Here is a 20,236-nt window from a genome sequence, read left to right as displayed (position 1 = left end):
AAGTTTATTGAGCACATACTGTAAGTTGGATCTGTATTAGATTTTTTTTACGTCACCTTGTTTCATTTTATATAAACTTGAAGGTAGGGATTGTAGCTATAGCAGCCAACCAGGGTTTGATCCCTCATATTCCATATTGTCCTCCTAGCCTGCCAGGAGTAATTTCTGAGTGCAGAGCCAGGAGTTTACACTTAGTTGCTGCCAGTGTGACCCCAAAACAAAAATCAACCAAAGAAACAAAAACTTGAGGGTATATGTTCTTGCTTTTTCTTAGAATAGGAACTGAAGCTAACTAATATAAAGCGAAACTGACCAGAGGGCAGAGAGTTTCTATTCTGGAGCACTGTATCTTGTGAATGAATTTCATCTATCCAGTAGCTAGGAAGGGAAGACCCAGCAGAGGAAAATAGTAGAAGTAGGGGCTGGAGAGATAGCTTAAAGGCTGCATACTTTGCTTGTAGGAGATGTGATTATGATCCCCAGCCTTGCATGGCTTCCTACACATTGCTAGGAGCAAACCCCAGCACTACAGGGAAGGGTTCTAAAACAAAGACAAAATGAAATGAAAAAAAAAAAATAAAAAAGAAAGGAAAAAAACCCCAAATATGCAGCATCAGTTGTCTGTTAATTGGGTATCCTAAATGGTGCTCAAGATGTGGGAATATTCCTAACAATTCATAGCCAATTAGACTAGTAGTAAAATGTAAAAGGTGGAGGATGTGATGTTGCTTGGGCCCTGTGGTGCTGGAGTTTACTTTGGACACTCCACTGGTTCATTTTCAAGTCACAATTGGCCATGCTCAGCACCCTCTTAGTCTGCATGCAGCAATACTCAGAAGGAGCTTGTGGTGCTAGGAAATGTGTTTTACCAATTGAGCTCTTATCCCAGCCCTAAGAGTTACTTATTTCTATTTTTGTTATGGGAGGTTGTTTTCATCATACCCCATGGTGCTCAGAAGCTTCTCCATATTTTATATTTATGGGATCATGGGGTACTGGGATTGATTGAACCCATGCTACAACTTGCAAAGCATGTGCCTCCAGTGTTTGAATCTATCTCTCCAGCCTCTAGGACCATTTTAAATCTTGATTTAGATGGTGATGATAGCTTTCCATATATCTGTAAGTTCAGGAGGTTAAGTAGTGTTTCTTCATAAGGTTTGACTTATGAAAGGGAGTGAAAGTTTATTGAGTTCTTCAGTGATGTGAAATTAAATGGCAGAATTAGTGTTTACAAAGTAGTTTAATCATGAACTATATAGAGCCAGATGCCTCCCTCTATACCTTCTGACAGGAATGGCCCACCTCTGCGACCAAAATCAAATAATATGAGCAGTTAAATCCTCTCAGGTGAGTTCAGACTGCAGGCTGAAAACTCGGAGTATTTCCTTTTGGAATGGGATTGTGCGAGTCTCCTACACCCCACCCCCCACCCCCAACACCATGCCAGCAGAAAACCCAGCAGTCCATTCTCAATATTGCCATCTTCATGGCAGGAAAATAATTTGGTGCTTCCACCAAGCTCCAAAAGAAAATAATAGTTGCTGATAATTCCCAGATAGTCTGGTGCAGGCTTATACCTCTGTGGCACTCGCAGAAAGGAGGGTGTGGGTGCACATTCTTTTTTCTACATGAACTACAGCAGCTGAACACCACCCCCCAACCTCTAACAGAAATGTCAGACTTTGCAACTTAAACCTTATCAAACTTTCAAGCCATCATATTTCTTTTATATCTGTAAATTCTGGATCTATAAATCAGTGTAGCTGCATGACACTTTAATATTTTATTTATTTTTATTTTTTAACTTTGTTGTTGATTGATTGGTTTCTGGGCCACACCCAGAGGCGCCCAGGGATTACACTCCTGGGTCTGCACTCTGAAATCGCCTCTGGACCATATGGGATTCCGGGAATCGAGCCAGATCCCTCCCGGGTCGCCCGCATACCACTGTGCTATCTCTCTGGCCCCATTTTATAGTACTGTTAGCCCAGTATTATCATAGGAAATCTGAGAGGGAAGTTATATAGCAATCTACCAAATTCAGTGAGCCTAAACAGTAACACAGAAGGATCAGCTAATACCAGCCACAGTCCAGTAAATCCTTGGACAATTTTGTAATACCATGGAGAGATATGACAATCATTTCAACTTGATCTATGTTGATATAAGGTTTGATAATTCCATTTGCCTTTGTGTTGTAACAAGCAATAGGAAGTAAGTTTGTTTGTTCCTGCATGGAGGCAGGCTATAGTGGTGGGTGGAAGATTGAGGACACTGGTAAAGGGAAGGTCACACTGGTGGTGGGATTGGTGTTTGAACATTTAATGCCTGAAACAACTGTATTATGATCAACTTGGTAAATCATGGTATTACATCTTTCCTAGTAAATATTAGGAAATATGCATGAAAGGCCTACACACTTACCCTGAGTTACAACTTTTTTTGTTTGTTTGTTTGTTTTTGAGTTACACCAGCTCAGGGGTTACCTGGCTCTGTGCTCAGTAATCACTTCTGGCAGGCACGGGGGACTAGAGGGGTTAATGGGATTCCAACCACCTTCTGTCCTGGATTGGCTGCCTGCAAGGCAAACACCCTATGGTTGCTATCTCTCCGACCCCTGAGTTACAACTCTTGAGCCTTCCATTTATTTTTATTTATTGGAATTTTGTGGTCACTTCTGGCTCTGCACTTAGAGGTCGCTTCTGGCAGGCTCAGGATGCCAAGGATGGAACTTGGGTCGGTCCCAGGTTGTCTGCATACAATGCAAATCCCCTGCTCACTGTGCCTCAGTCTGAGCTTTCCCTTAAAGTTTTTTTATTTTGGTTTTTGGGACATACTTGGTGCTCCTGGCTTGGGGAACCATATGGGATGCTGGGATTTGAACTCAGGTCCATCCTGAGTCAGCTGTGTACAAGGCAAACGCCCTATTGCTGCTCTATCGTGCTGGCCCCATCTTTTCATTTTTGTTTTATTTAAAGGAAATGCATCACATAGTTGACATGATTGATCATAATATATTTGTTTCAAGATGACAGAAAGCAAAGTTATTAAAATTTTAGAAAGAAAATAAAAAAATAAAATGGAAGAGAAGAAAAAAGAAGAAAAAGTTCAGTAGCAACTATATTTGAAAATTATTTTATCTCCAATAAAGTCATTAGTACAGTAGCAGAAGGATTAGTAAGCTGAGCATTGCTTGTTTCCCTGGAACGGCTGGGCCAAATTGGCTATGTATTGCCTGGAGTGGTTTCTCTATATTCCTAAGCACTGGTTTGGCACGCCCTCTCCTGCCCCTGCTATCAAAAAGGTATTGTGTAAAGCTTTAATGTCTGTAAATGGCTTCCAAAATGATTCTTAAAATACTACTATGACAAAACATATGATCACAGAAAATACTAAATATCTTTTTATTGAACTTCTCAGAGCATGGATTATACGCTTTTTTAGAATGGGGATAGAGCTTGATGTAATTCATGTTTCTGTCTTTGCTTAGAGACTCAGGTTGCTTGAACATAGTTTTATTGGTTGTGGTAACTTTTTTATTCTTTATTGGTAATTTTCTTAATTAATAATTTTTTTAACTGAATTACTGTGAGACACACAGAAAGTTGTTCAGGATTTGGTTTCAGTCATACAGTGCCAACACCCATCCCTTCATTTTCCCACCACCAATGTCTTCTGTTTTCTGCATTTCTCAATGACAGATATTTTTCTTCTTTGTCTGTTACTTCCATTTTTCCTTTTAGACACTGTGGTTTGTGATATGATTACTGAAGAGGTATTATATTATTTTACCTCCATTCAGCACCCAGTTCTTTTCCAGAGTGAAAGGAGGGTCTGCCATGAGCTCCTACCTGTTTCTTCGACTCAGAGAGAGCCAGTGCCACACATAAAACATAAAAAATAGATGAACACTTGTGTGCTTGGTATTCTTTCCCTTCTCCCCGTTTACTTTCAAGTTATACTTTAGTAATTTTGTTTCACCGTAGTCTTTGTTTTCTGAACTTGATTAGCTTTAGGAAGGAGTTGGCAAAAACAAATTCAAGTTTTGTGTTAATAAAATAAAAAATAATGATCTTTACCATATTAAGGATATTATCAAACTTTGGATTTGAATTAACATTATATTAAATTAATTTTATTGTTCATTTAGCAAGTAGCTATTGTGTGTATATCTACTATGTATTTATCAGATGTGGTGATATACCGTGCTTTAACAGCTAGACACGAGTCAACTCAGTTTGAGGTGAATATAGTAAACAAAGAAATAATCATAATAGAATTAATTTAGTTTTAAGGACTATGAAGGGATTCCAGGGAAATGCAGTCAGAGGATGGACTTCTAACTCGGGCTCCAGGCAGAGTAAATGAGATTAGAACTGAGAGCTATTTTGGTAAGAGTTGCTAATAATAGTAAATAACATGACCTAGTTTGCAACTATCTCTGACACACCTTTATAAGTGATTTTTTGGTAATCTCTCTCTTTTTTTTTTTTTTTTTCAGTTTTTGGGCCACACCCGGTGACGCTCAGGTGTTACTCCTAGCTATGAGCTCAGAAATCGTGTCTGGCTTGGGGGACCATATGGGACACCGGGGAATCGAACCTAAGTCCGTCCTAGGCTAGCGCAGGCAAGGCAGGCACTTTACTTCTAGTGCCACCACGCTGGCCCCTGTAATCTCTCTTAATTCTCATAACCACTCTACAAGTGAGTTGTGAAAGGCTAAGCTACTTGCCAAGATTTTAGTTAATAAGTGGTGAAACTGGGATTGGCAGGACTTCATGACATCATTGGACTTTCTTCATCTTTGGGGCTAAATAGCCATGAAGATAGTAAGGAAGTAGCCTTGAATGTTTAAGCCAAAAATTGTTTTGTTTTGTTGCTGTTTTTTTTTTTTTTTTTTTTTGGTTTTTGGGTCATACCAGGTGGCGCTCAGGGTTACTCCTGGTTCTGTGCTCATATATATCACTCCTGGCGAGGCACAGGAGACCATATGGGATGCTGGGATTCAAACCACTGTTGGTACTGGGTGGGTTGCGTGCAAAGCAAATGCCTTACCGCTGTGCTATCTCTCTGGTCTTAAGCCAAAGTTTTAAGGTCTGAACTGAATTTTGGCCAGGCGGGAAAGAATTTGCCTATGAATCCCAGATGCCTTTATACCAACTTAAGTCATAAAACTAAGATTCTCTGTGCTCAAAGAGCTTGCAGTGAGCTAGAGTTTATGCTTCTTTGTGACTGTAAATACAGGGTTAGGGATTGTTTCCTAGAGAATAATTTGCATTGTCTTGTTGAGTTTTGGATATGCAGAAATGGGGAATGGAAATTTTAGGTAGCAAAATGTAGGAGGATAAAAGCATGATGGGAACTTTAGATAATGTCGGAAGATAGGGATTTATTTTGTTAAATTAGAGTAACTAAAGGTATGCAGTAGGTAAAATTGGATTCTATAGTTTGCTTTCAAATAAAAAATTGAGTTATGTTCCTACCGAGGGAGCTTAAACATGGGGAGTATTTCTTTTTATTCTTTTTTGTCCTTGAGAACAGGTTTGTTCCAATTTTATTTCATTAGGCCTCAATTTTATGTCTTTGTTTAATAATTCTTTGATATAGTAAGTTAGGATACAGAATAAAACAATAGTCAGTTTTATCATGTCACTTCTAAGATGATTTACTTTTCTTTTTCTCATATATATCTAATATATGTATGTATATATATACACACACACTTTGTTGTTTGTTTTGTTTTTATTTGGGGGCCACAACTGGCAGTGTTCTGGATGTACTCTGGGCTCTGCACTTATGGGTCCCTTCTGGGAGGGATTGGGAAATCATTTGGGAATCCAGCTCAACTGTGTACAAGTGCCCTTACCTGCTATAATGTCTCTCCATCTTCCACTTCTATAATTTATGACATCTTTATTTATAAAAAACATAGAATTATATTTACATGCAACTTTGTTATGTGATGATGGGGTGCATGAAGTTGGTTGTTAAAGTCACAAACTTTTGTCTATTCTTTCATATACTGAAATGATATGATCATGATTGAACAAGTAGTGTGGTTACACATGACTGCTTTATATGGCTGTATGTCTTAATCTTGACAAAGTCGTTAGACTTTTACAGGAATGCCATATAGCTGTATTTTCTTATACTTCATATGTCTTTTTCCTAAACAGGAAAATAGTTCTGCTTGCAGGATGGGCATTGTTTTTATTTCTTGCATACAAAGTTTCCAAAACAGACCGAGAATATCAAGAATACAACCCTTATGAAGTATTAAATTTGGATCCCGTAAGTAGCATTTTTATATAATGCAGAATAATTTAGTGATCCTATGAAAATACTATTGACTCATATTTAAAAGAAATTAGGTTATGCTAAAGAAATCAGGCTTTGGTCATATTTTTTAATTAATTTATTTAATTTTTCTTGGTTTTTGGGTCACACCCGGCAGCACTCAGGGGTTACTCCTGGCTCTACACTCAGAAATCTTTCCTGGCAGGCTTGGGAGACCATATGGGATACCGGGATTTGAACCACAGTCCTTCTGCATGCAAGGCAAACACCCTACCTTCATGCATTTTTTTTAATTAAAAAAGGAGACCACATCTGTTCTTTTTTTTTTTTTTTTTTTCTTTAGGTTTTTGGGTCACACTCGGCAGTGCTCAGGGGTTACTCCTGGCTCTATGCTCAGAAATCACCCCCTGGCAGGCACGGGGGACCATATGGGATGCCGGGATTCAAACCACCGTCCTTCTGCATGCTATTTTGTCGGCCCCCATTTTTTGTTTTTGTTTTTGTTTTTGGGTCACACCCAGCGGTGCTCAGGAGTTACTCCTGGCTTTGTGCTCAAAAGTCGCTCCTGGCAGGCTCAGGGGACCGTATGGGATGCTGGGATTCAAACCGGGGTCCGTCCTGTATTGGCTCTGTGCAAGGCAAACGCTTTACAGCTGTGCGATTGCTCCGGCCCCACATCTGTTATTCTTTTGTGAGGAATAGGGCCATGGGTTTTGGCTACACTCAGGAGTGCTCGGGGATCACTCCTGTTGATGCTGGTGGAAACCATGGGGTCAGCTACATGCTAGATGAATTCCAGTACTATGTCTCAAACCCTTCATTATTCTTAAATGTAAGAGTTTTAGGCTACAGAAGATGTTTGTTATCAAATACTAATCTGAATTTGTTAAAAAAATGTTAAGAGTATTTGAAGATGAGACTGTTAAAAGCAGGAAATTCATTTATATTGGGTCATAAGATTTTTATATATAATATTTGACATTTAAACTGTTAAGTTTTTATAAAATCTTTACAGATGACTGGTGTCATTTGTTTCAGAAAATCAGGTTAACTTTGGTTATAATCCACGTTCTTGTTGAGTTATCAGTGTTTTTCCCATATAATTTAATACTTCCCCCCACAAACTTTTCTTATACTTCTACTCATTATGTGGTTTGATCAAGAAATACAAAACTGGGGGACAAAGCTATAGCATAGCGGGTAAGTTGTTTGCCTTGCACACAGCCAACTGGGATTCAATCCCCAGCATCACTTAATGTGATTCTCACCCAGGCCACACTAGTGTTTCTAAGGGATTACTCTTGGTTCTGTGCTCAAGAATCACTCCTGACTGGCTGGGGGACCATATGGGATGCTAGGGATCAAACTTGGTTGGCCGCGTGCAAGGCAAACTTCTTACCTGCTCTGCTTTTGCTCCAGCCCCTTAAGAATTGTTTATCTTCTATTTATCTGCTTTTGAGAAGTTTGCATAATATCCATTTATTTTCTGTGATGATTATGGTCATTGAGAGATGTTTTTAAGATTAAAGGTTTTGGGAACATTTATGTCAAAAATTTATGAATAAGTGAATCACTTATGAATAAGTGATTAATAGAAATAGAGTTTTGGAAATAAGGTAAATTTACTATAAGAGTTGGGCTGAAGAGAGAGCATAGCGGCAGGGCATTTGCCTTGCACACAGCCGATACAAGACTAGACGGTGGTTTGAATCCTGGCATCCCACATTGTCCCCCATGCTTGCCAGGAGCGATTTCTGAGCATAGAACTGGGAGTAACCCCTGAGTGCTGCCAGGTGTGACCTAAAAACCAAAAAAAAAAAAAAAAAATTACTGAGTTTTTAAAGTATTAGCAAGCAATTGAAACCACATTTTCTATATGATATTAAAGAAGTTAGTTAACCTTTGAATTTGAGTTTTTAGCTGTCTTAATTTACTATGATTGTTCGTTGGTAGGTAAACATTAAATTAACATTTAATGACTTAACAAATTGTGTTATTTTTGTTTTATTTAAATGTAGCAGGTTTGATCCCCAGAGCTCCATTTGGTTCCCATAAGCACTGCCAGAAGTAGTAATTCCTGAGTGCAGAGCCAGGAGTAATCTCTGAGCATTGCTTGGTTGGCTCCCAGATTAACTAAATGTAGCACTAAGTGTAGTAACTAAATATGGTTTATCCTCAACTCATCATTGCCTAGTACTAAATTTCACTTAGTAGATGCACAATAAAATAAACACATTAGAAAAAGAAGCACAGATATTCTGTATTTCCTTTTCATTTTTGGACCATAATGAACTGTGTTCATGGCTTATTCCTGGCTCTATGATCATTCAGGGATCATTTCTGAAGGTTCAGCATATTGGATACCAGGGATCAAACTTGGCTTAGCTCTATTTAAAAAAAGAGCCTTATCCACTGTAATATCTCTCAGCTCTTCCCTACAATAATTACGTTTTTACTTAAAAAATACACAGAATAAAACTTTTGGGACCAAGTATACACAGGACTAAAACTTCACTTTTGTCTGAAAATATCAAGTTAATATTTTTAGTTCAAAATGGAGTGAATTGGGCCAGAGAGATAGCCTGGAGGTAAGGTGTTTGCCTTTCATGCAGAAGGATGGTGGTTCGAATCCCTCATCCCATATGGTCCCCCGAGCCTGCCAGGAGCGATTTTTGAGTATAGAGCCAGGAGGAACCCCTGAGTGCTGCCGGGTGTGACCCAACCCCCCCCCCCCAAAAAAAGGAGTGAATTGTGTTTTATGATAGTACATCTATTTTTACTAATGTACAGCTTTTCCTTTTAGGGGGCAACAGTAGCAGAAATAAAGAAGCAGTATCGCTTGCTATCACTTAAATATCATCCAGATAAAGGAGGTGATGAAGTTATGTTCATGAGAATAGCGAAAGCATATGCAGCGTAAGCATGTTTTGTTTTTGTTTTGGGACCACTCACTTGCAATACTCAGAGGCCGCTACTGGCTTTGTCAGAGGTTGCTTCTGGTGGTAGTGGGGGACCATGCAGTGCTAGGGACCAAACCTGGGTCTTCTGCAGGCTTAGCCTGTTGAACTAACACACACATACTCTCGTTCTCTCTCTCTCTCTCTCTCTCTCTCTCTCTCTCTCTCTCTCTCTCTCTCTCTCTCTCCCTCCCCCTTTCTCTCACTCTTTGTCTCTCTCTTTCTCTTTCCCTGAGTCATTAAAAAATTTAGTGATAAAAAGTTTTCTTTCAAACTAAAACAGAATTATTATTATTATTATTATACATTATTATCTTATCTCATATCTTGAGTCTAGTACTTTTGCAACCTAACTTAGAGTAGTACTTCTGCATGTGAAATTATCAGTAGTTGCTGATACTTTCATTGAACTATTTTCATTGAACTATTTTACTGATTAGAAGATGATGTAGTATATATATAACACCTTATTTTTGTTTTTGACTTTTAAGTTAAACTATACTTGTTTTTCTTATTTGGGCAATATGGCTTCTTTAAAAAGTAAAGATGAGTATAATTTTTGGAAAATGGAATAAGCTATAAAATTAAAATTAGTATTACAAAAAATAAGGTAAAGGTTAATTGAGTTCTTTAGGACAAATGATAGATATATTTCCACGGAACTCTTATATTGAATTGTTTTATTTTGAGGACTTAATGATATTATCTATGAAGATTTCATAAGGCTGAAATACCTAATAAGCAATAAGTGCTTCCCATAATTTCTGAAGTATGTACTGTATTTTCTTTCTACACTGCATATTCTAGAGGTAGTTATCTTTCCAATAGTATTTCCTTTCCTTTCCATGTCTCTCCTTCAAGTATTTTTTCTGATTGCCATGTGTTGTAATGCCTTCATTGCTATCTTCAAATCAGTTCAGAATTTCAGAGGAATCAAATAAATCAAGATTATTTAATATCTTTGTGGTTAATTTTAGTATTGGGGGCAGTTTTAAATTTCCCTCTCAGCTTTCAGGTGATTTTACGAAAATGTTACCTTTTTTTAGTTTCTATTTGGGCTGTACCCAGCTGTGCTCAGGGCTTGCTCCTGGCTCTGCACTCAGAAATTACTGTGGTGTTTGGGGGACCATATAGGCAAGGGTCCTCAAACTTTTTAAACAGGGGGCCAGTTCACTGTCCCTCAGACCATTGGAGGGTCTGACTATAGTAAAAACAAAACTTATGAACGAATTCTTATGCACATTGCATATATCTTATTTTGCAATGAAGAAACAAAACAGATACAAATACAATATGTGGCTCCCGGGCCATAGGGATTGAAGCCAGGTTGGCCACATGCATGGCAAATCCCCCACCACTGTAATGTCTCTCCAGCCACTGTTGTAATATTTTTAAGTTCATAATTTTGTCTTTAGGATGTTGAATATCTGATTCGTTATGATGTGTAATCTGTATTTCAAACACCACAAAAAGAATAATAGGTACCTATTTTTATATATTAGTTACAGAATGTTTATTTCAGATATCTTAAATAATTGATAAACTATCAAATTAAGAGCTAAAATGATTTGGAATATTCAGGACATGAAGATCTTTTTAGGTTGTAAAAATCTAAGTAGATTAGATAAAGGTGTGCATTTTACTAAATATGTTATGAATTATGGTACTGAATCTAATTTTTATGTAAAATTTTAGCAGCCTAAGCATAACTCAAGTAAATTTTGGAGTGTAGTTCTAATAAGCCTTGATCTGCAAAGTCCTTAGAATTTACTTTGCTCTTCTTATTTCAAAATTCCTTATTTTCCCATTATAAAAAACAAGTTGGGTCATTTTTGTTTCTTCATAGCAGATTGTAACTTAGAGGAAAGACCAGTTATTTATTTATTTATTTATTTATTTTCAAAAAAAAATATGGAACGCTTTACGAATTTGCGTGTCATTCTTGCGCAGGGGCCATGCTAATCTTCTCTGTATCGTTCCAATTTTAGTATATGTGCTGCCGAAGCAAGCACAAGACCAGTTATTTTTGAGGCATTAGTTCAATTACAGAATTCTGAATATGTTCAGGATTTCAGATATAAAACCTGTCTTTGGATCTGATTCAATAATATAGTGAGTGCGACACTTGCTTGTATGTGCTGGCCAGGATTCAGTCCTCGACACTTCATAGGTTCCCCTTAGCCCTGAGTACTTAGAAGTGATCCCTGAATGCAGATAGAACCAGGACTAATCCCTGAACACTCAGATGTGGGACCAAAACCAAAACAATAAAAAAAAAAAAAACCCTGTCTTTTTTACACTGTTTAATCTCAGGTGAGTAGCAAAGATATTACTTCAAAGCTATTTTATTTATTTATTTTTTTTTTTGCTTTTTGGGCCACACCCAGTGGTGCTTAGGGGTTACTCCTGGCTCTGCACTTAGAAATTGTTCCTGGCATATGGGATGCCAGGAATTGAACCACCATCCATCCTGGGTCAACCATGTGCAATGCAAATGCCCTACCGCTGTGCTACCACTCAGGCCCCTAAAGCTATGTTAATTTTTAAACATTTTCATGAGATCTTACATTTGAATATGTAATACTTAACTTTATACACTCAGTTCAGTGCCACTCATATTCTTTAGATCAGAATTTACAATTTGGAGTTCTTAATTGGATACAGATTATTTTTTTCAGAGTACATAGGCATAGATTTTCTAGGTTAATAATCTGTTTATAATACATTTCATGACATTTTTCACCCCCTAAATTAAAGAGTATAATTTATAGGAAATGTCAATAAAATGTTTTATTTCATGAGTCAATAATAAGCTGTGTTTCGCTAATACCCCTTTCTTTATTCTGTTTCATACCCCATGCCCCTTCTTTCTGCTGATTTCAGAGATTTTTCTAAAATAGTTTCAAGCAATGTTTTGATGGTTATTTTGTCTAAAGAAGTATGCTTATATGGTAGAGGGGAGGTGCCTGAAATGGGCCCTTAAGACATTGGTGATGAGTGTGGTATTGGTTGAAATGATGTATGTATGAAAAGTGTAATTAATAAATATGGTTAAAATGATCTGATGGGGGGCTGGTGAGGTGGCGTTAAAGGCAAGGTATCTCTGCCTTGAAAGCGCTAGCCAAGGAAGGACCGCGGTTCGATCCCCCTGGCGTCCCATATGGTCCCCCCAAGCCAGGGGCAATTTCTGAGCGCTTAGCCAGGAGTGATCCCTGAGCATCAAATGGGTGTGGCCCCCAAAAATTGATCTGATAATATGCATTTTTAGATGTGCTTTTATAATTTTGCAATTTTTTTTTTATAGTTTAACTGATGAAGAGTCCCGGAAAAATTGGGAGGAATTTGGAAATCCAGATGGACCTCAAGGTGTGGTAAATGATGATTAAAAATTTGGGGGGGTTGATATATATTTTGAAAATATTAGCTAGATTGGCAAGTATGTGTGAGTTTTTCTAGATTATGAATGGAAACATTAAAATAACAAGGTTTTACAGAGATAAGTTATTTATTTATTTATTTATTTATTTATTTATTTATTTATTTATTTTTGGTTTTTGGGCCACACCCAGCGGTGCTCAGGGGTTACTCCTGGCTGTCTGCTCAGAAATAGCTCCTGGCAGGCACAGGGGACCATATGGGACACCGGGATTCGAACCAACCACCTTTGGTCCTGGATCAGCTGCTTGCAAGGCAAACGCCGCTGTGCTATCTCTCCGGGCCCATTTATTTATGTTTTGATTTTGGGTCACACCTGGTTGTGCTCAGGGGTTACTCCTGACTCTGCACTTAGAAATTGCCCTGGCAGACTCAGGGTACCATATGGGATGCCGGGAATCAAACCACCATCTGTCTTGGGTTGGCTACTTGCAAGGCAAACGTCCTACCACTGTGTTATCTCTCTGGCCCAGACTTTTCTTTAATTTTTACTTTGTGTTTTTTTTTTTTTGCCTAAAGACTAGTTTGAAAGATAGAGTAATTTTACAAGACTGGTCATTATTCATCTTTTTTAATTTGTTGATAAAATGGGATTAAAATATTAATTGCTGTTTTTAAATATTTTGTTAACTTAGTGTTTGCATAAATTTAGTATGGTCAGAATTCAGATTTTCAGGGGTGTATATTTTGGACTTTTTTCCATTCTGGTAAAATGTGAAATTATATAATTATTTATAAATAATGTAATAAGTGTTAATAATTCTTTTATAGTCTGCATAGTTTATATCAAGGAATTCCATATAAATTTTCTAAAGTTTGTTAAAAACAAAGTTTGTTTTGCAATGTGCTGGGTTCTGGAGGCCACTCTGGCTGAAATTGGTCCCACTGGCTGGATGGACCTATGCTAGAATCGGGTATACAGGGCTGCTCAGACTGGCCCAGTAGTGCTGGGAACACCAGAGCCACACCTGTCACTGCTTGAGGGTTCATGTTTTCTGGGGATCAAATTCAGCCTTGTGGATGAGGTACGCATCTCAGACCCCTGAGCTAATAGCCAGCCTTTTTTTTCCAGTTGAATGGGTCCAAAATAAACCGCATCTTTTAACTTTTATGTAATGGGACACACATAATGTCTTTCTCAAGGCTATTGGGGTGTGTGCAAAATTTTAGGAAATAAATATAAAATGAAAAATGGAGATTCTAGACAAATATTCTTTCTATTTTAGTCACAAGCTTTGGAATTGCTTTGCCGGCATGGATAGTTGACCAGAAGAACTCAATTTTGGTGAGTGAATTCAGTGATACATTTTAACATATTTGACCTTATGTTGGTTATATAAAGTAAGCTATTAAAAAGAAATTGGTATATTATTTTTAGTTTAACTATGTGTGTGTGTTTATGTCTGAGTTATACCCAGCAGTGTTCAGTGCATATTCTGAGCTGTGTGCTCAGAGATCACTGCTGGTGGGGTTCAGGGGACCATATATGGTGCCAGGGACTGAATCCAGTCAACTGTGTTCAAGGCAAGAACCTTATCTGCTGTACTATCTTTCTAGCCCCTTAATTATTATGCTTTGGTAAGCATATTTTTAAGCACTCTAATTATTAGAATATTCTAATTACTAATTATATGAAAAAAATATTCTTTTTGCTTTTTGGGCCACACCCTGTGACGCTCAGGGGTTATTCCTGGCTATGTGCTTAGAAATTGCTCCTAGCTTGGAGGATGCTGGGGATCAAACCCAGGTCCGTCCTGGATCAGCTGCAGGCAAGGCAAATGCTCTACTGCTGTGCTGTCGCTCCGGCCACTATATGAAACTTTTTTTTTGAGCATCCTCAAATCATGTGTCCTGTGCTTTCAGATAGCAGGGGAATATATTTTGCTGCTGATTTGGGGCATTGTATTTGAAATTTAATGTTCTTTTTTGGCAGGGGAGGGGAGTACTTCCCAGGTGATGCCCAGGGAGCCCCACATTGGCTCTCAGTGATGCTTGGTCTTCTGGGCTGAATGTTCAGTGTGAGGGTCTGAGGATATGGTGCTACAGGGTCCTGTGGTGCTAGGGATTAACTAGGCCCCACCCCATGGTGCATACTAGCCTTCAAGGCTGTACCCAGTGATGCTTAGGGATCCATCATGTGGTGCCTTGTGTTTGAACCAGGGATGAGTGCATGCAAAGCATGTCGCTTACCCTCTTTATCTCCAGCTTCCTAGTTTAAAATCTTTTTTTGGGGGGGAGGGGGCACACCTGATGACACTCAGGAGTTACGCTTGGCTCTACACTCAGAAATCATTCCTGGAATGCTCGGAGACCATATGGGATATCAGGGATCAAACCTGGGTCAGTCCCAGGTCTATCATGTATAAGGCAAACGCCCTTCCCGCTGTGCTATTACTCTTTTACTCTGGCCCCTAGTGTAAAAATCTTTAAATTCTAGCTTCAGATTTGCTCTTTTATATATATGAAAAAGATATATTTTATGGGGCCGGGCAGTGGCACTAGAGGTAAGGTGCCAGCCTTGCCTGCACTAGCCTTGGACGGACCGTAGTTCGATCCCCCGGTGTCCCATATGGTCCCCCAAGCCAGGAGCAACTTCTGAGCGCATAGCCAGGAGTAACCCCTGAGCGTTACCGGGTGTGGCCCAAAAACCAAAAAAAAAAAAAAAAAGATATATTTTATTTAGCTTTGTATTTAATTATACTGAATAGTCTTTCAAGTGGTGATTATTTGCAGCAGGGCTTTTTTTTTATTTTTTGTGTTTTTTGGGGTCACACACGGTGGCGTTCAGGGATTACTCCTGGTTTTGTGCTCAGAGATCACTCCTGGGAGGCATGAGGAGCCAGATGGATGCCAGAATTCAAATCACCATCCATCCTGGATTGTCTGTGTGCAATGCAAAAATGCTTACCGCTATGCTATCTCTCTGGCCCGGTTTATTTATTTGTCATGCTGGGAATGGCATCAAGATCCTCTCAAGGCAAATGCTCTACCACTGAGTTACATTCCCAGATCTAGGGTTTTATTCCATTCCTTTCCCCATTGTGGTTTTGATTTCTAGGAGCAGGGGTCACACCTAGGCTAGCGCAGGCAAGGCAGGCACCTTACCTCTAGCGCCACCACGCCGGCTCCGGAGGTGTACACTTTAGTTGTGCTCACAACCACATTGTGGTTAAAGTACTAGCAAGAGTTATACATTTAGTTGCTACTTTTGCATACAGTATGCTAGAGATTGCAAATTTTTTGTCATGGTTTTGGGGCTCACTAACTACTGTGTGCTTGGAATTTATTGGGTGTTTTAGGTTGCTATTGGGCGTCATATTTGTGAGGTAGTTGCTCTGCCACTGAGCCCATATCTCTATGCCTGGATCTACCACTTTTTGTTGTATTTATCCTAAGTACTCAAATTTTAAATAGCCCCTCCTTTCATGCTTACTCAGGCTAAATTAATTTTCATGTTAGGAGATTGTATGTATTCCCAATAGGGCTTCAGACGGTAGAAGGATACTAGATTCTAATCAGTGATAAACATAACTAAAACATTGGGAATCATTTTAACCTGTTTAGCAAGAGGTGATCTTCTGCTTTAGTTTCCTTCCTTCCTTCCTTCCTTCCTTCCTTCCTTCCTTCCTTCCTTCCTTCCTTCCTTCCTTCCTTCCTTCCTTCCTTCCTTCCTTCCTTCCTTCCTTCCTTCCTTCCTTCCTTCCTTCCTTCCTTCCTTCCTTTTTCTTTCTCTCCCTCCCCCCTCTCTCCTTCCCTCCTTTCCCACCTCACCCCTCCCCTCCTTCCCGTTCTTTTAGCACACTGGGTGACACTCTTGAGTTACTCCTGGCTATGCGCTCAGAAATCACTCCTGGCTTGGGGGACCATATGGGATGCCAGGGGATGCTGAGCCCTGGTCTGTCCTAGGCTAGCATGCGTAGCAGGCGCCTTACTGCTTGCGTCACAACTTGGGCCCCAGGCTTTAGTTTTCTTAAGAATAATCTAGACGTGGGGCTGGGAAGGTGGCGCTAGAGGTAAGGTATCTGCCTTGCAAGCGCTAGCCAAGGAACGGACCATGGTTCGATTCCCCCAGCGTCCCATATGGTCCCCCCAAGCCAGGGGCGATTTCTGAGCACATAGCCAGGAGTAACCCCTGAGCGTCAAACGGGTGTGGTCCAAAAACCAAAAAAATAAAAGAATAATCTAGACGCTATATTTGAATCAATAAAAAAAATCCTATTGTGTATAATTTGTCTTGATAATGACTACTAAATGATAATTTGTAGTAGATTAGATTAGTGTTTTTTATCTTGAGGGTACATAATTATTGTATATAAGCATGTTTATCATGCTTAAAGTTACTCAAGAACTAGAGAAGGAAAAGAATATTAGCAACCAGATTAAGGAGCATGCCATAGGAGTAAAATCTTAGATCAATAGACAAATGATTTGCACACACAAATCACAGCACACTAACTACTTGTAAAACTGGCTATATAAGTACTTTTGACTGGCAGGATTATATAATGTATGAAACTTTTGCTGGTGTTATTAGAATATCAGAAAATGTCAAGTTAGAAGTAATTTATTTTAGTGAATAAGAAGCAGGACTCTGAAGCTGTGGAATATCTAGATTCAAATCCTGACTCCACCATTTTATTTGCTGTATAAACTAAAACATACTCTGTAACATATATATACTTTAGGGTCCCTATTTGCAAAAGGAAAATGATTAGTGGTCTCTTCCTTATAGAGCTTTAAAGTAAAGATTTAATAAGACAGTACATGAATCTCCTTTTTAATAGTTGGAACCTCAAAATCTGTGTTTATGAATTTTGTTTTAATTTGTCATAAGGGAAAGCAATCATCAATCTTTTATTTTTAGGTTTTACTCGTATATGGCTTGGCATTCATGGTTATCCTTCCGGTTGTTGTGGTAAGTTCTAGTTTATTTTTTGTTTCTGTTTTTGGGGTCCACACCCAGAAATACTCAGGATTTACTCTGGATCCACACTCAAGAATCAGATCACTCCTGGTGGGGATCGGGGACATAAGGGGTGCTGGGAATTGAACCTGGGTCCTCCACATACAAGGCAAGTGCCCTATTCACTGTACTCTTTCTGGTCCTCATTTCTAGTTTTTCCGTTTTGGGAAGGGGATTGGCAGCATGTTTTGGAATATCTCTATACACTTTAATTTGTATAATTCATCAATGCTTGAACTTAAAATATTTTAAGAATTTAGGAATTTTGTTTTGTTTTGTTTTGTTTTGTTTTGTTTTTGGCCATACCCAGCAGTGCTCAGGAGCAACTCCTGGCTCTGAGCTCAGAAATTTTTTCTGGCAGTCTCAAGGGGACCATATGGGATGCCAGGGATTGAACCTGGATTGGCAGCGTGCAAAGCAATCACCCTACTTGCTGTGCTATTTGCTCCGGCCCCAAAGTATTTAACGAAGTCTTTCAAAGCTAATAATACTTGAGTATATTGTAGTATATTTCACACAACTTAGATAATAGAGCTGTATTTATAGTGTCCAAACTCATGCTTTGCCACTTTTTTCAACTTGATCAACTTGATTTCTCTACATTCTGTTACATTTGGTGTTTACCTTTTCTTTTTTTTTCTTTTTTTTTTGGTTTTTCGGGCCACACCCGTTTGATGCTCAGGGGTTTACTCCTGGCTAAGTGCTCAGAAATTGCCCCTGGCTTGGGGGGACCATATGGGACGCCAGGGGATCGAACCACAGTCCTGATCCTTGGCTAGGGCTTGCAAGGCCCTTACCTCTAGCGCCACCTCGCCGACCTCTGGTGTTTACCTTTTCATGTTCTTTACTATGCATTATATATATGGGCATGTACTTTATAGGAAAAATAGAAAAGTAGGGCTGACACAATAGCATAAAAGGCTGGAGTGCATATAAGGCTCCAAGTTTAGTCCCTAACACAACTTGCTCCCCTGAACACGTCCAGGTTTAGTCCTTGAACCCCCAGCATCACCCAGCCTACTTATGGACTGTCAGGCTGACTTAATAGGGCTGAGCATTGCTAAGAATTGTCCTGAGTCCTCAAGCTCTGCTTAAGATGAGGGAAGAATACTATATTTATTTCATGACTTTTTCCTTCCTTTGTTGGGGGAAAGTATAATAGAGTAACTATTTAACAATAGCCTCATAGAATCTAAATGTGACAATATTATAAAGTCAAATGATTTTATTCTTTGCTAAAAACCTAACTGGTGGTTTTCTTTCTGATCTTATACTTCCTCTAGGAGTCTCTTTATGAGACTAATAATCACCTGTTTTACTTTTTTTTTTATTATTGATTTGTGTGAGGATCTCATCATACAGAATAAGTGAAATGAAATTACTTCAACTGTAAAATTGATCGTGTACTGTCAGATTAAAAGCATGCTGTGTGTCAGGAACCAATTGATCACAGTAGCTTGTTTTCTTTCTATTTTGTTTTCAGTTCCTAGCTGAAACTTAAATTTTAATCATATATGTAGCAAGTTAGGTTGGTATTTAGTCTTTTGGTGGTATAAATATTTGTGAAATAAATAATCTGAAACATATAACAGTATTTTTTCTTCAGCTGATGTAATAATTCGTTTGTGAACATTTTGGAAAATTTAACTATAAATATATTTTGCCTCATATTTGATATATGTTGTAATTTGTATGCTTTCTATTTGTATTTTAGGGCTCATGGTGGTATCGCTCAATACGTTATAGTGGAGACCAAATTCTAATACGCACAACACAAATTTATACATATTTTGTTTATAAAACCCGGAATATGGATATGAAGCGTAAGTAAATTTAAATAACTGACATTTTCTGTATCATTTATGCAGAGAAATTCTACTGTGTAGTTTTATACTCACTTCTGAACTAATAATGCTGGAGGAAAATGCTATACTTTTGTCATTTTTGCTGATCTTTATTTCTGTGGAACCCAGGGCTTCCTAATGCAAAGCATGTGTTCTAGCTCTTTGAACCATTTTCCCCATACCCATGTTACTGTTCTGGGAGGAATTATGTTTGTTAATAGTTGAGATCAGATGTTTTTAATATTGTGCATGGAAAACTCACTCTAGGATGAATGAAATATCTTAGGAGGGGAAATGAGTGGGAAAAAATTGATTTATATACTTTTATATTTTTTGTTTCCTAGGTCTTATCATGGTTTTGGCTGGAGCTTCTGAATTTGATCCTCAGTACAATAAAGATGCCACAAGCCGACCAACAGATAATATACTGATTCCTCAGGTTCGGCCTCTCTTTCAAATACCTTGATAAGCATTTTAGCATTAAATTCAGTGCTTTTAAAGTATATATATTTAACCCAATTGTTTTATTTACTTTAGCTAATTAGAGAAATTGGCAGCATTAATTTAAAGAAGAATGAGCCTCCACTTACCTGCCCATATAGCCTGAAGGCTAGAGTGCTTTTACTATCCCATCTTGCTAGAATGAAAATTCCTGAGACCCTTGAAGAAGGTATTTATGATTCTGTTATCTGCAGGGTTTTAGTGCTATAAAAGCAACACATTTAATTAGACCTCAT

General features: G+C 38.5%; 1 protein-coding gene and 1 non-coding gene across 2 annotated transcripts in view; one reads left to right on the top strand and one right to left on the bottom strand.

Moving 5' to 3' along the window:
* SEC63 (SEC63 homolog, protein translocation regulator) overlaps positions 1–20,236 on the top strand; it is a 66,013-nt gene that overhangs the window by 14,304 nt on the left and 31,473 nt on the right. The window contains exons 3-10 of the mRNA XM_049771173.1: positions 6,180–6,294; positions 9,104–9,216; positions 12,562–12,623; positions 13,919–13,977; positions 17,557–17,607; positions 19,370–19,478; positions 19,844–19,938; positions 20,037–20,169. Of these exons, the coding sequence (XP_049627130.1) occupies positions 6,180–6,294; positions 9,104–9,216; positions 12,562–12,623; positions 13,919–13,977; positions 17,557–17,607; positions 19,370–19,478; positions 19,844–19,938; positions 20,037–20,169 (737 nt within the window). The remainder of the gene's footprint in view (positions 1–6,179; positions 6,295–9,103; positions 9,217–12,561; positions 12,624–13,918; positions 13,978–17,556; positions 17,608–19,369; positions 19,479–19,843; positions 19,939–20,036; positions 20,170–20,236) is intronic.
* On the bottom strand, positions 11,163–11,269 carry LOC126008313 (U6 spliceosomal RNA). The gene has a single exon (XR_007495650.1). It is a non-coding gene; the product is annotated as a U6 spliceosomal RNA (small nuclear RNA).

Source organism: Suncus etruscus, chromosome 4, assembly GCF_024139225.1.
Source record: "Suncus etruscus isolate mSunEtr1 chromosome 4, mSunEtr1.pri.cur, whole genome shotgun sequence".
Classification (NCBI taxonomy): Eukaryota; Metazoa; Chordata; class Mammalia; order Eulipotyphla; family Soricidae; genus Suncus; species Suncus etruscus.
This window is presented reverse-complemented; position numbering and strand designations above follow the sequence as displayed.